Source organism: Dendrobates tinctorius, unplaced genomic scaffold, assembly GCF_039654945.1.
Source record: "Dendrobates tinctorius isolate UK_male_01 unplaced genomic scaffold, ASM3965494v1 ptg000011l, whole genome shotgun sequence".
In the NCBI taxonomy this organism is placed as follows: domain Eukaryota; kingdom Metazoa; phylum Chordata; class Amphibia; order Anura; family Dendrobatidae; genus Dendrobates; species Dendrobates tinctorius.
The window spans coordinates 84755762-84772500 of record NW_027361679.1 but is presented as its reverse complement, the minus strand read 5'-3'; the positions used below and the strand labels follow the sequence as shown (position 1 = coordinate 84772500).

General features: G+C 42.8%; 1 protein-coding gene and 3 long non-coding RNA genes across 4 annotated transcripts in view; all 4 read right to left on the bottom strand.

The window, feature by feature from the left end:
* LOC141100417 (uncharacterized) overlaps positions 1 to 1548 on the bottom strand; it is a 13155-nt gene extending 11607 nt beyond the window's left edge. Inside the window, exons 1-4 of the mRNA XM_073588909.1 lie at positions 1371 to 1548; positions 998 to 1126; positions 565 to 711; positions 274 to 354 (exon numbers count right to left, since the gene is read on the bottom strand). Coding sequence (XP_073445010.1) covers positions 274 to 354; positions 565 to 711; positions 998 to 1126; positions 1371 to 1548 — 535 coding nt within the window. The remainder of the gene's footprint in view (positions 1 to 273; positions 355 to 564; positions 712 to 997; positions 1127 to 1370) is intronic.
* Positions 1549 to 1599: 51 nt separating this feature from the next.
* LOC141100140 (uncharacterized) lies at positions 1600 to 8460 on the bottom strand. Its single transcript, XR_012234609.1, has 5 exons — positions 8390 to 8460; positions 8170 to 8292; positions 7807 to 7935; positions 4003 to 4149; positions 1600 to 1671 (listed from the first exon to the last, which is right to left on the bottom strand). It is a non-coding gene; the product is annotated as an uncharacterized lncRNA (long non-coding RNA).
* Positions 8461 to 9651: 1191 nt separating this feature from the next.
* Positions 9652 to 10304, bottom strand: LOC141100136 (uncharacterized). The gene is made up of 3 exons (XR_012234608.1): positions 10239 to 10304; positions 10019 to 10141; positions 9652 to 9786 (listed from the first exon to the last, which is right to left on the bottom strand). It is a non-coding gene; the product is annotated as an uncharacterized lncRNA (long non-coding RNA).
* An 823-nt stretch (positions 10305 to 11127) lies between these two features.
* Positions 11128 to 15851, bottom strand: LOC141100130 (uncharacterized). The gene is made up of 5 exons (XR_012234607.1): positions 15765 to 15851; positions 14894 to 15016; positions 11943 to 12077; positions 11572 to 11712; positions 11128 to 11268 (listed from the first exon to the last, which is right to left on the bottom strand). It is a non-coding gene; the product is annotated as an uncharacterized lncRNA (long non-coding RNA).
* Positions 15852 to 16739: the final 888 nt, after the last annotated feature.

Sequence of the window (16739 nt, the reverse complement as noted above, 5' to 3'; positions counted from 1 at the left end):
GTGAGGGGCCAACTAATGTTGGAAAAAAACGCAAACGCGGTAAAAACGCACTAAAAACGCATACAAACGCATAAAAACGCTGCGTTTTTTTCATGCATGCTCATAAAAATGCTTGAAAAAAACGCAGCAGTTGTATGCTTTTGTATGCGTTTTTTCAATGCGTTTTTTTGCGGGGAAAACGCGCTGCAAAAAAAAGCAAGTGTGAAACTAGCCTCACCAAGGTCCGATCACAGTTACAGATGAGGGAATATATTAGAGAATTTGGTAGCTCACCTATAGTTGATACCACTGTTGTGTTGGGTCCGTTGGGTTGCTGCACAGGCGCATTAGTTACCGGAACAATAGGAGCCTCAGCTGAGGAAAGAACATAGGAGTTAAACAATAGGATCATGGCAATAGAGAAAATACACTGCCGCAGTATAATGCCATAGAAGTTATGACATTAGGAAAGAAGCCAAGTAAAAATATTAGATCTGTCAACATCTAATCCCTGATTAGATAACAGATGTTTTGCAAAAAAAAATAATCAAAAGCAAATGTGAATTGCTTGTAAAGGTAGAATACCTGTGGTAGATGGTTTTGAAGTGGCATGTGTAGGAGATACTGTAGAGGTGGGCACATTGGTAGTAGTTGGAGACTGGCTCAATGTCTGGACTGGTCCAGTACTACTGACTGATGAACTCAATGTGGATCCTGTGGTTGGAGCTGCAGCTAAGATAAGAGATTTGTAATGAGTATATTAACAGGACCTATGTAGGAAAATGTGTATTCTAGCTTATTAGTAATAATTATTATGTCAGCAGTAGTAAGGTGTTAATGAAGAAGTCTGAGCCATATTGTATTAACATCACAGAAATGTTCCATTACCATGGCAAAGGAAACCTCGTGTAAATAACACATCTGTGAACATCTCCTCCCTGAAACTTTTCAGATATATGGTAATTAAAAAAAAAAGATAATGATGTGATAAGGTGAGTTATTCACAAAGGTAGCATACCTGTGGTAGATAGTTTAGAAGTGGCATCTGTAGCAGATACTGTAGAGGCGGGCATATTGGTAGTGGTAGAAGACTGGCTCACTGTCTGGAGTCGTCCTGTACTACTGACTGATGGGCTCACCACGGCTCCTGTTGTTGGAGGTGTAGATAATATAAATGGAATGTTAGAAATAGTAGTAAGGTGGTAATGAACAAATCGAAGCCATATTCTTTACACAGCAGAGTCAATTTTCAACTACAATGACTAATTAAGAAAGTTAAACGGAAATATATCAGATCTATCAGCATGTATTCCTTAATGGTTTCAAAATAGATGTTTTACAAAAAAATCTAAAGGTACTGATAAATCTGAGTTGCATGAAAGGTGGCATACCTGTGGTAGATGGTTTTGAAGTGGCATTTGTAGGAGAAACGGTAGAGGCGGGCACATTGATAGTGGTAGAAGACTGGCTCACTGTCTGGACTGGTCCTGTACTACTCACTGATGGACTCACTTCTGGTGAGAACATAAAACATGAAATGATGTTACTCACCAAATTGCCAATCAACATAGTTACAGATGAGGGAGTACATGTGAGAATTTGGTAGCCCACCTGTAGTTGATGCTGCTGTTGTGTTGGGTCCATTGGGCTGCTGCACAGGCGCATTAGTTACTGGAACAATAGGAGCCTCAGCTGAGGAAAGAACATAGGAATTAAACAATGGGATCTTGGCAACAGAGGTGTCATGGTTTGAACAAGGTTCTTGCCCTGCACTCACAGGGTTATGTGTTCATGGCCTCTTTCTGGATCTGGGAGGGGTATTTATACTCACTCTTTACCAGGGTTCTCTGTCAGCTATACTGTTGTTCTGGTGTGTCTGACCCCTGGTGTGCGTGTATTCTGCGTTGCTTGTTTGCTTCCCATGTATGACCCGGTCCGTTCCCTCACTCTGTACTCCGTTTCTCGTTTCGGCACTATTGTCTTTTCCGGTTCTGACCTCCTGGCTTGGCTATCGTTACTCCGTTACAATTTGTCCCTATTGTACCGTCTATTGCCCGTTCTGGTTTTCTGATCTCTTGCTACATCCTGACTATCCATTCTGTCTAACCCTTTGGTACTGTATTGCTATCTCATTCTTTGACCCGGCTTGATCTAGTTTCTGTCTCTGTCTATGCCCCTTGGTTACACTGTCCAGTAGTTACCTTTCTAGGAGTTTCCCTGCAGCTCCTGGCTCTGTGGCGCTGAGGCCACGCCCCCCAGCAGTCACATGCTTCAGGTCCTGTGAGCTTGGAGCATGCATTGTCACCACTGAAACCCCACTCTGTAGGTATCTTTGTGCACAGTCTTTGTACTCAGGACACGCGCACTGGCTCAGTGAGCAAGTGCAGTGCGGTGTTCCTGACAAGAGGAAATACACTCACTGTATAATGTCACAGGGGTTATGACTAGGGATGAGCTTTCCGATATTGAAATATCGGAAATCGGCCCGATATTTGCGATATCGGAATTCCGATTTCTGATTCCGATAATTTTTTCACATCGGAAATCGGCAAGCAGAAGAAGACTTAGCATGGTTTAAAGGGAGTGTATCCATTCATCCACGTGGTGCTCCTGGAAACTCCCTGCAAAGCAAGGTGAGCTGAACGTGGACACATGTCAGTCAAAGGGCATATTGACACCACCACCGGCTGTTTTAATTTTATAATGTAAAATCACTAACCCTAACCCTAACTATCCCTAACCCCTAACCCTTAACCCTTACCACTAACCCCAACCCTAACTAACCCTAACCACTAACCCTAACCCTTACCCTAACACTACTAACCCTAACCCTAACCCCTAACCCTGCTAACCATAAGCATAACTGTAACACCAACCCTACTAACCCTAACCCCTAACCCTAACCCTACCAACCATAAGCATAACCCTAAACCCTAACCCTACTAACCCTAACTCCTAACCCTAACCCTACTATCTGTAAGCATAACCCTAACCATAAATCCTGACTCTACTAACCCTTAACCTATACCTACTAACCCTAACCCTAAACCCTAACCCCTAACCATAACCCTACTAATCCTAACCCCTAACTCTAACCCTACTAACCCTAACCCCTAACCCTACTAACCATAACCCCTAACCCTAACCCTACTAACTATAAGCATAACCCTAACCGTAAACCCTGACTCTACTAACCCTAACTAACCCTAACCCCTAACCCTTACCCTAACCCTACTAACCCTAACCCCTAACACTACTAACCCTAACTCCTAACCATAACCATAAACCCTAACCCAAACTAACCCTAACCGTTACCCTAACCCTACTAACCCTAACCATAACCCTAACTAACTCTAACCCCAAACCCTAACCCTACTAACCCTAACCCCTAACCCCTAACCCTTACCCTACTAACCATAAACCCTAACCCTACCCCAACTAATCCTAACCCAAAGAAAAAACACAGCTGTTAAGAAGATGGCGAACAGTTTTCCTGCTACATCTTTCGCTCTGTGCATTTTTCTAGCGATTTTTTTTTGCTCCTCTACCTCTGCAAACTCCTACCCCATTATCCTGAGGTGTTTCACCTCCATTTTATTCATTATATAGCACTGTAGTGGTCATTTTGTAATTCCAATTTTTTTCTCCCATTGACTTGCATTGATATCGGAAATTGGAAATTCCGATATCCGATATTTTCCAATATCAGAAATCAGAATTCCGATACGATATTGGGCAATATCGCTCATCCCTAGTTATGAGTTTAGGAAAGTCTTGGGCAATATTATAAAATAAGATCTGATGTGTATTCTAGCTTAGTAGTAATGATCATCACGTAGCATCAGTAAGGTGGTAATGAGGAAAACTGAGAAAGGGGGAATTTTCTACTATAATGATTATTTAGGGAAGCCTAGTAACAATATGAGAACTGTCAACATCTCCTCCCTGATTAGATAACAGATACAGGTGGTTTGCAAATAAAAAAACAAAAGCAAATGTGAATTGCTTGCAAAGGTGTCATACCTGTGGTAGACAGTTGTGAAGTGGCATCTGTAGGAGATACAGTAGAGGTGGGCACATTGGTAGTGGTTGAAGACTGGCTCGCTGTCTGGACTGGTCCTGTGCTACTGAGTATTGGACTCACTGTGGATCCGGTTGACGGAGCTGCAGCTAAGAGAAGAGATACAAGTATATTAATGGTACTTATGCAGGCAAATGTGTATTCTAGGTTATAAGTAATGATTATTAGGTCACCAGTAGTGTGAGCTTTCCGATACCGCAAGTATCAGGTATCGGCCGATATTTGCCGTATCGGAATTCCGATACCGAGTACAGATACTTTTTTCGTATCGGATACCGGAATCGGAAGTCCAAAATGCAATGAGCCACTTTTGTGGCTCTGATTGGCTGCCGAAATGACGTCATCATGATGCGCTGTCTGTGCGCATCATGATGCGCCATCAGTTCGGGCCTTCGGGGGGGCTGTGCCGACTGTCCGGGGGTCTGTACCGGCCTGCCGGTGGTCTGTGCAGGCTCCGGGGGTCTGTGCCGGCCTGCCGGGGGGCTGTGCCGGCCTGCCGGGGGGTCTGTGCAGGCTCCGGTGGTCTGTGCCGCCCTGCCGGGGGGCTGTGCCGGCCTGCCGGTGGTCTGTGCAGGCTCCGGTTGTCTGTGCCGGCCTGCCGGGGGGCTGTGCCGGCCTGCCGGTGGTCTATGCAGGCTCCGGTGGTCTGTGCCGGCCTGCCGGGGGGCTGTGCTGGCCTGCCGGTGGTCTGTGCAGGCTCCGGGGGTCTGTGCAGGCATCGTCCGATGGGACTACAAGTCCCATCGGGCGATGCCTGCTACCATGACAGTGATTGACACATTAGCCAATGACGGGACAGTAGTAGTCCCATCATCCAGCTAATGTGTTGAATGTAAAAAAAAAAAAAAATAAAAAAAATTTACATGCTACATACATACAACATGCATACTACATATATACTACATGCAACATGCATACTACATACATGCTACATACTACATGCATGCTACATACATGCTACATACTACATGCATGCAACATACATACTACATATATACTACATGTAACATACATACTACATATATACTACATGTAACATACATACTACATACATGCTACATACTACATGCATGCTACATACTACATACATGCTACATACATACTACATACATAATACATATATACTACATGCATGCAACATACATACAACATATATACTACATGCATGCAACATGCATACTACATATATACTATATATACTACATGTAACATACATACTACATATATACTACATGCTACATACATGCAACATACACACTACATGCTACATACATGCAACATACATACTACATACATGCTACATACATACACACTACATGCTACATACATGCAACATACATACTACATACATGCTACATACATGCAACATACATACTACATACATACTACATACATGCTACATACATGCTACATACATGCAACATACATACTACATACATACTACATACATGCTACATACATACCACATGCATGCAACATGCATACTACATATATACTGCATATATACTACATACATACTACATATATACCACATGCATGCAACATGCATACTACATATATACTGCATATATACTACATGCATGCAACATACATATATACTACATACAATACATACATATAGACATACAGTACATATAACATAGAGTACATACTTACCGTCACTTGTCACTTTGATCCCCGAAGCCATTGTCACCTGAGGGATAAATATCAAAATAAAAAAACACCAATATACTTACCCCGATCCGCAGAAGTCCACGAGGGTCCCACGTCCATCTTGCGTGGAGAACAGCAGCATCAGCTGATGCTACCGTTCTCTACCAGCTCCAGGAATACAATGACGGAAGGTAGGTATCCTTCCGCACTGTATTCCTCCACCACTGTAAAAAAAAAGTCCCTAGTCTCACTTTATGCCATTGCTGCGTGGGAATTTCCCATGCAGCAATGGCATAAAGTGAGACTAGGGACTTTTTTTTTTTTTTTAAAGTGGTGGAGGAATACAGTGCGGAAGGATACCTACCCTCCATCATTGTATTCCTGGAGCTGGTAGAGAACGGTAGCATCAGCTGATGCTGCTGTTCTCCACGCAAGATGGACGTGGGACCCTCGTGGACTTCTGCGGATCGGGGTAAGTATATTGGTGTTTTTTTATTTTGATATTTATCCCTCAGGTGACAATGGCTTCAGGGATCAAAGTGACAAGTGACGGTAAGTATGTACTCTATGTTATATGTACTGTATGTCTATATGTATGTATTGTATGTAGTATATACAGTATGTATGTTGCATGCATGTAGTATATATGCAGTATATATGTAGTATGCATGTTGCATGCATGTGGTATGTATGTAGCATGTATGTAGTATGTATGTAGTATGTATGTTGCATGTATGTAGCATGTATGTAGTATGTATGTTGCATGTATGTAGCATGTAGTGTTTATGTATGTAGCATGTATGTAGTATGTATGTTGCATGTATGTAGCATGTAGTGTGTATGTTGCATGTATGTAGCATGTAGTATATATGTAGTATGTATGTTACATGTAGTATATATAGTATATATGTAGTATGCATGTTGCATGCATGTAGTATATATGTTGTATGTATGTTGCATGCATGTAGTATATATGTATTATGTATGTAGTATGTATGTAGCATGTATGTAGTATGTAGCATGCATGTAGTATGTAGCATGTATGTAGTATGTATGTTACATGTAGTATATATGTAGTATGTATGTTACATGTAGTATATATGTAGTATGTATGTTGCATGCATGTAGTATATATGTAGTATGTATGTAGTATGTAGCATGTATGTAGCATGCATGTAGTATGTAGCATGTATGTAGTATGCATGTTGCATGTAGTATATATGTAGTATGTATGTTACATGTAGTATATATGTAGTATGCATGTTGTATGTATGTAGCATGTATGTAGCAAGTAATTTTTTTTTTTTTTTTTACATTCAACACATTAGCCGGATGATGGGACTACTACTGTCCCATCATTGGCTAATGTGTCAATCACTGTCATGGTAGCAGGCATCGCCCGATGGGACTTGTAGTCCCATCGGACGATGCCTGCACAGACCCCCGGAGCCTGCACAGACCACCGGCAGGCCGGCACAGACCACCGGAGCCTGCACAGACCACCGGCAGGCCGGCACAGCCCCCCGGCAGGCCGGCACAGACCACCGGAGCCTGCACAGACCACCGGCAGGCCGGCACAGCCCCCCGGCAGCCCGGAACAGACCACCGGAGCCTGCACAGACCACTGGCAGGCCGGCACAGACCACCGGAGCCTGCACAGACCCCCCCGGCAGGCCGGCACAGCCCCCCGAAAGGCCCGTACAGACCCCAGAGAGGCTGTACAAGGCAAAAATAGGGTTTTTCTTATTCCGATACCGGAAGTCCCATAGACTTGAATGGGACTTCTGGTATCGGAATCGGCGATACCCGATATTTTTTTTAGATCGGCCGATACCATCCGATACGATACTTTTAAGTATCGGACGGTATCGCTCAACACTAGTCACCAGTAGTAAGGTAGTAATGAAGAAATCTGAGCCATATTCGATTAACATCAGGGACAAATTTAAATTACAAAATCTAAATAGAGAAGCTTATTAAAAATAACAAATTAGTCAACATCTCCACGCTGATGGTTTCCAGATATGTGTTTATTCAGAAAAAATAAATATAACATTAATATGAAAATTTGAGTTGCTCAAAAAGTAACATACCTGTTGTAGATAGTTTTGAAGTGGTTTCTGTAGGATAAACTGTAGAGGTGGGCACATTGGTAGTGGTAGACGACTGGCTCACTGTCTGGACTGGTCCTGTGCTACTGACCGATGGACTCACCACGGCTTCTGTTGTTGGAGCCGCAGATAAAATAAATGGAATGTTATAAATAATAGTAAGGTGGTAATGAACAAATCTGAGCCATATTCTTTAAACAGCATTTTTCAAATACAATGGGTAATTAAGGATGTATAGCGGAAAAAGATATCCGTCAGCATCTCTTCTTTAATGGTTTTAAGACAGGTGTTTTACACAAAATCTAAATGTTATGAAAAATCTGAGTTGGTTGAGAGGTAGCATACCTGTGGTAGATGGTTTTGAAATGACATCTGTAGCAGATACTGTAGAGCTGGGGACATTGGTAGCAGTAGAAGACTGGCTCACTGTCTGGACTGGTCCTGTACTACTGACTGTTGGCCTCACTACTGTTGAGAACATAAAACATGAAATGATGTTACTCACCAAAGTGTCGATCATCATAGTTACAGATGAGGGAATATATGTGAGAATTTGGTAGCCCACCTGTAGTTGATGCTGCTGTTGTGTTGGGTCCATTGGGCTGTTGCACAGGCACATTAGTTACCGGAACAATAGGAGCCTCAGCTGAGGAAAGAACATAGAAATTAAACAATGGGATCTTGGCAACAGAGGAAATACACTCACTGTATAAAGGGCCTGTCACACTAAGCGATATCTCTAGCAATATCACTATAACTTGTGACGTTATAGCGATATTGCTAGCGATATCGCTATGTCTGATACTTACCTACGACCCGCTCCCCCGCTGGTTATCGCTGATCGCGCGAGAACGTCCAGGACCGTTTCTCGTCGTCAGCTTCCTGCGGTGCTTCCTGTCGAGAGACGAGCGACGCGTGGACGGGGGCGGGAGGACGTCCGGATCGCCTCGTCTGACAGGTAAGTAGCGACCCCCGACCCCTGCGATGTCGCTGGTGAGATCTGCCTGTGTGGCAGCTCACTAGCGACGTACCAGCGATCCTGACCGCGTCATATCGCTGGTCGGGATCGCTGGTGCATCGCTAAATGTGACAGTACCTTAATGTCACAGGGGTTTGACTTTAAGAAAGTCTTTGGCAATGTTATAAAATAGGATCTAATGTGTATTCTAGCTTAGTTATTAATGATTATTATGTGGCAGCAGTAAGGTGGTAATGAGGAAATCTGAGAAAGGGGAAATTTTCTACTATAATGATTAATTAGGGAAGCCTAGTAACAATATGTGAATTGTTAACAACTCCTCCCTGATTAGATAACAGATACAGGTGGTTTACAAATAAAAATACAAAAGCAAATATGAATTTCTTGTAAAGGTGGCAAACCTGTGGTAGACGGTTGTAAAGTGGCACTGGTAGGAGATACTGTAGAGGCGGGCACATTGGTAGTGGTAGAAGACTGGCTCACTGTCTGGACTGGTCCTGTACTACTGAGTGCTGGACTCACTGTGGATCCTGTTGACGGAGCTGCCGCTAAGAGAAGAGATATAAGTATATGAATGGTACTTATACATGTAGTGAATTCTACAGTAGGTTATAAGTAATGATTTTTATGTCAGCAGTAGTTAGGTAGTAATGAAGAAATCTGAGTCATATTCGATTAACATCAGGGACAAATTTAAATTACAAAAACTAAACAGAGAAGCTTATTAAAAATAACAAAGCAGTCAACATCTCCACACTGATGGCTTTCAGATATGTGTTAACTCAGAAAAAATAAATATAACATTAATATGAAAATTTGAGTTTTTCAAAAAGATAGAATACCTGTGGTAGATGGTTTTGAAGTGGCATCTGTAGGAGATACTGTAGAGGCGGGCACATTGGTAGTGGTAGAAGACTGGCTCACTGTCTGGACTGGTCCTGTACTACTGATTGATGGGCTCACTATATCTTCTGTTGTTGGAGCTGCAGATAATATAAATGGAATTTTGGAAATAGTAGTAAGGTGGTAATGAACAAATCAGAGCCATATTCTTTACACAGCAGAGTCAATTTTCAACTACAATAACTAAATAAGAAATTTGATCGGAAATATTTTAGATCTATCAGAATGTTCTCCTTAATGGTTACAAAATAGATATTTCACAAAAAAATCTAAAGTTACTGAAAAATCTGAGTTACATGAAAGGTGCCATACCTGTGGTAGATGGTATGGAAGTGGCATCTGTAGGAGATATGGGAGAGGCTGGCATGTTGGTAGTGGTAGAAGACTGGTTCACTGTCTGGACTGGTCCTGTACTACTGACTGTTGACTTTACTTCTGTTGATAACATAAAACATGAAATGATGTTACTCACCAAAGTGCCGATCATCATAGTTATAGATGAAGGAGTACATGTGAGAATTTGGTAGCCCACCTGTAGTTGATGCTGCTGTTGTGCTGGGTCCATTGGGCTGCTGCACAGGCGAATTAGTTACCGGAACAATAGGAGCCTCAGCTGAGGAAAGAACATAGGAATTAAACAATGGGATCTTGGCAACAGAGGAAATACACTGTCACTGTATAATATCACAGGGGTTGTGAGTGACATTAGGAAAGTGTTTGAAATAGTCAGAGTGAGTGTGTTTGGCTTTGCTATAAAATAGGATCTGAGGTGTATTCTAGCTTAGCAGTAATGATTATTATGATCCCAGCAAAGAGCAAACAGATGAACGGCATACTAGGGCACACAAATCACCACATTACCAGACGGAGCTATTTATCTGAAGTATTGCGGCATATAATTCAGTCAAAAAATGGAGGTGCTTGCATGAAAAAACATGAATATTTCAATGTGAAGCAAAAAAAGAAGAAATATGCAGCACTCACCGATGTAGCTGAAAAACTGTGAATCTTTATTTCACATAATTTCCATCAAATGTGCGGACATGCAGGATGTAGAGGAATGCTAGGGGAGGGAGGTGCCGGCACCTCCCTCCCCTAGCATTCCTCTACATCCTGCATGTCCACACATTTGATGGAAATTATGTGAAATAAAGATTCACAGTTTTTCAGCTACATCGGTGAGTGCTGCATATTTCTTCTTTTTTTGCTTTGTAATGATTATTATGTAGCAGCAGCAGTAAGGTGGTAATGAGGAAATCTGAGAATGGGGGAATTTTCTACTATAATGATTAATTAGGGAAGCCTAGTAACAATATGAGAACTGTCAACATCTCCTCCATGATTAGATAACAGATACAGGTGGTTTGGAAATAATAAAACAAAAGTAATTTGAATTGCTTGTAAAGGTGGCATACCTGTGGTAGACGGTTGTGAAGTGGCATCTGTAGGAGATACAGTAGAGGCGGGCACATTGGTAGTGGTTGAAGACTGGCTCGCAGTCTGGACTGGTCCTGTACTACTGAGTATTGGACTCACTGTGGATCCGGTTGTCGGAGCTGCAGCTAAGATAAATGTTACAAGTATATTAATGGCACTTATGCAGGCAAATGTGTATTCTAGGTTATAAGTAATGATTATTAGGTCACCAGTAGTAAGGTAGTAATGAAGAAATCTGAGCCATATTTGATTAACATCACGGACAAATTTAAATTACGAAAACTAAACAGAGAAACTTATTAAAAATAACAAATCAGTCACAAATCAGTCAACATGTCCACGTTGATGTTTTCCAGATATGTGTTTATTCTGAAAAAATAGATATAACAATAATATGAAAATTTGAGTTGCTCAAAAAGGTGGCATACCTGTGGTAGATGATTTTGAAGTGGCATCTGTAGGAGATACTGTAGAGGTGGGCACATTGGTAGTGGTAGAAGACTGATGCACTGTTTGGACTGGTCCTGTGCTACTGACTGATGGACTCACCACGGATCCTGTTGTTGGAGCTGCAGATAAAATAAACATAATGTGTTATAAATAATAGTAAGGTGGTAATGATCAAATCATAGACATATTCTTTAAACAGCAGGGTTATTTTTCAATTACAATGGCTAATTAGGAATGTATAGAAAAATATCAGATCCCTCAGCATCTCTGCTTTAATGGTTTTAAGATAGGTGTTTTACACAAAATCTAAAGGTTATGAAAAATCTGAAATGTTTGAGAGGTGGCATACCTTTGGTAGACGGTTGTGAAGTGGCACTAGTAGGAGTTATTGTAGAGGCGGGCACATTGGTAGTAGTAGAAGACTGGCTCACTGTCTGGACTGGTCCTGTGCTACCGACTGTGGATTCTGTTGATGGAGCTGTAGCTAAGAGAAGAGATATGTTATAAGTACTCTCCTCCACTCTCCTCCTCCACTCTCCCAATCCTGGACCCCCACAGCTCACACCTCCCATTATTACCCCCTTCTATCACTCCCAATCCAAAATAACACCCGAAATTTTTCCAATCTTAAATCCATGTCTTTGACGCCCACCACCCTGCTCTCTCTCTCTGTATCACTTTGGAATGCCCGCTCCATCTGCAATAAACTCCATGTGATTCACGACCTCTTTACCTCTCGCAATCTTTCCTTCCTTGGCCTCACTGAAACATGGCTGACACCATCCGACACCGCCTCCCCTGCTGCGCTATGCTATGGCGGCCTGCACTTCACCCACACTCCTCGCCCTGGCAACAGACATGGTGGAGGAGTGGGCCTTCTCCTTTCTTCCATCTGCACCTTCAACCCAATCCCTCCTCTACCCTCCCTTATCCTCCCCTCTTTTGAAGTCCACTCTGTCTGCATCTACTTTCCCTCCAACCTACAAGTGGCTGTCATATACCAACCTCCAGGCCCCACCACTGCCTTTATTGACCAATTCTCCACCTGGCTCCTCCACTTTCTCTCTGCTGACATTCCCACCATTATCATGGGTGACTTCAACATCCCCATTGACACCCACCAGTCAGCAGCCGCAAAACTTCTGTCGCTCACTTCTTCCTTTGGACTTACTCAGTGGTCCTCCTCAGCCACCCACACAGACGGACACGCATTAGACCTGGTCTTCACCCGCCTCTGCTCTATTTCTAACTTCACAACCTCCCCTCTTCCTCTATCTGACCACCATCTACTCACTTTCTCATCCCTGTCCTCCTCGCCTGTCATCCATGTCCAGCAACACACGCACCTCCGCAGAAACCTTGCACATCTAGACACTCGCATGCTCTCTGACCCTATCCTACCACTGTCCTCCATATCTTCACTCCACGACACAGACACTGCCACTAGTTTCTACAATGCCACTCTTGCATCAGCCATCGACTCGGTCACCCCTGTTATGCATAACAGAGTGCGACGAATCAATAGACAACCCTGGCACAATAACACCACTAAAAAGCTTCGGCAAGCATCCAGAATTGCTGAATGGTGCTGGAAGAGAACGCATTCCCAAGACGACTTCACTGCACTCAAACAATGACCAAAATTATTAACGACCTACTTACAGCCAAAGCAAACGGACAATACTCTATACTCCTCCTTTTAGACCTGTCCTCTGCTTTCGACACAGTTGACCACTGCCTCCAAATACAGATCCTCTCTTCCTTTGGCATCAAAGACCTTGCCCTATCCTGGATCAACTCATACCTCTCCAACTACACATTCAGCGTCTCCCACTCCCACACTACCTCCTCATCCCACCATCTCTCTGTTGGAGTCCCCAAGGCTCTGTTCTAGGACCCCTACTCTTCTCAATCTATACACTTGGCCAGGGGCAACTCATAAAGTCCCATGGATTCCAGTACCACCTTTATGCCGATGACATTCAGATCTACCTCTCTGGCCCAGACATCACCTCTCTGCTGTCCAGAATCCCGGAGTGTCTATCAGCCATATCCTCCTTCTTTTCCTCCCGCTTCCTCAAACTGAATGTGGACAAATCTGAACTGATCATCTTTCCCCCATTTCACAGATCCTCCCTACCTGACCTATCTATAACAATTGACGACATCACGCTTTCCCCCGTACCAGAGGTCCGCTGCCTCGGAGTAACGCTTGACTCTGCCCTGTCCTTCAAACCGCACATCCAAGCTCTCTCCACCTCTTGCTCAAAAATATTTCCAGAATCCGTCCCTTCCTCAACCCTCAATCTACTAAAATGCTTGTGCATGCCCTCATCATCTCCTGTCTCGACTACTGTAACATCCTTTTCTGTGGCCTCCCTGCTAACACCCTCGCACCTCTCCAGTCCATCCTAAACTCTGCTGCCCGACTAATTCATCTCTCTCCTCGCTACTCCTCCGCTTCTCCCCTCTGCAAATCTCTTCACTGGCTTCCATTCCCTCAGTGTATCCAATTCAAATTACTAATACTGACCTACAAGGCCATCTATAACTTGTCTCCTCCATATATCTCTGAATTAATCTCCCGATATCTTCCCTCACGTAATCTCTGATCCTCCCAAGACCTCCTTCTCTCCTCCTCACTTATTTGCTCCTCACCCAACCTCCTCCAAGACTTCTCCCGAATAGCCCCCATCCTCTGGAATTCTTTGCCCCAACACGTCCGGCTATCACCCACACTCGGATCCTTCAGATGGAACCTGAAAACCCATCTCTTCAGGAAAGCCTACAGCCTGCAATGATCCCCGCTGCCCCCTCACCACTACTGGAGCTACCGCCTCACCATCACTGGAGCTGCTGCAACCCCCCAACCTACTGTCTCCTTCCCCACCATCCTGTAGAATATAAGCCCGAAAGGGCAGGGTCCTCTCTCCCCTCTATATCAGTCTGATTGTTAGTTTGTTTACTGTAAGTGATATCTGTAATTTGTATGTAACAACCTTCTCATGTACAGCACCATGGAATCAATGGCGCTATATAAATAAATATTAATAATAATAAGTATATTAATAGTACCTATATAGGAAAATGTGTATTTTAGATTAATTGTAAGGATTATTATGTCAGCAGCAATAAGCTGGTAATGAAGAAATCTGAGCCATAATATATAAATAAGGAAACCTAGCAAAACAACAGATCTGTCACAGACTCCTGCCTGATGGTTTCCAAAGGTATATTTAATTTAGGGGGAAAAAAAAGAAATTCATGTGAAAATGTGAATTACTCATAAAGGTAGCATACCTCTGGTAGATGGTTTTGAAGTGCCATCTGTAGCAGATACTGTAGAGGTGGGGACATTGGTAGTGGTAGAAGACTGACTCACTGTCTGGACTGGTCCTGTGCTACTGACTGATGGACTCACTTCTGTTGAGAACATAAAACATGAAATGATGTTACTCACCATGGTCCGATCATGGGTCATGGATCATGGGGTGCATTAAAAGAGGTCTGGATACACATGATTAGAGCATTATACTGCCTCTGTACAAATCTCTGGTTAGACCACACATGGAGTACTGTGTACAGTTTTGGGCACCGGTGCGCAGGAAGGATATAATGGAACTAGAGCGGGTACAAAGGAGGGCAACAAAATTAATAAAGGGATGGGGGAACTACAATACCCAGAGAGATTAGCAAAATTAGGATTATTTAGTCTAGAAAAAAGACGACTGAGGGGTGATCTAATAACCATGTATAAGTATATAAGGGGACAATACAAATATCTCTCCGAGGATCTGTTTATACCAAGGAAGGTGACGGTCACAAGGGGGCATTCTCTGCGTCTGGAGGAGAAAAGGTTTTTCCACCAACATAGAAGAGGATTCTTTACTGTTAGGGCAGTGAGAATCTGGAATTCCCTGCTAGAGGAGGTGGTGATGGCGAACTCAGTCGAAGGGTTCAAGAGAGGCCTGGATGTCTTCCTGGAGCGTAGCAATATTGTATCTTACAGATATTGTTAGGTTCTTTAGAAGGACGTAGATCTGGGGATTTACTCTGACAGAATTTTATAGGCTTAACTGGATGGACTAATGTCTTTTTGCGGCCTTACTAACTATGTTACTATGATCACAGTTAAAGATGAGAGAATATATGAGAGAGTTTGGTAACCCACCTGTAGTTGATGCTTCTGTTGTGTTGGGTCCATTGGGCTGCTGCACAGGCTCATTAGTTACTGCAACAATAGGAGCCTCAGCTGAGGAGAGAACATAGGAGTTAAACAATAGGCTCTTGGCAACAAAGAAAATACACTGCCACTGTAAAATGTCATAGAAGTTATGACATTAGGAAAGAAGCCAAGTAAAAATATATGATCTGTCAACATCTAAACCCTGATAAGATAACATAGTTGTTTTGCAAAAAAATAATCAAACGCAATTGTGAATTGCTTGTAAAGGAGGCATACCTGTGGTAGATGGTTTAGAAGTGGCATCTGTAGGAGATACTGTAGAGGCAGGTACATTGGTAGTGGTAGAAGACTGACTCACTGTCTGGACTGGTCCTGTACTACTGACTGATGGACTCACTGTGGCTCCCGTTGTTGGAGCTGCAGCTAAGAGATTTGTTATATATTAACAGGGCCTATATAGGAAAATGTGTATTCTAGCTTATTAGTAATAATTATTATGTCAGCAGTAGTAAGGTCGTAATGAAGAAATCTGAGCTATATTCTATTAACATCACAGAAATGTTACATTACAATGGCTAGGGAAACCTTGTATAAATAACACATCTGTGAACATCTCCTCCCTGAAGCTTTTCAGATATATGGTAATTAAAAAAAACCTGATAATGATGTGATAATGTGAGCTATTCATAAAGGTAGCATACCTGTGGTAGATAGTTTAGAAGTGGCAGCTGTAGGAGATACTGCAGAGGCGGGCACATTGGTAGTGGTTGAAGACTGGCTCACTGTCTGGACTGGTCCTGTACTACTTACTGATGGGCTCACTATGTCTTCTGTTGTTGGAGCTGTAGATAATGTTAATGGAATGTTAGAAATAGTAGTAAGGTGGTAATGAACAAATCGAAGCCATATTCTTTACACAGCAGAGTCAATTTTGAACTACAATGACTAATTAAGAAAGTA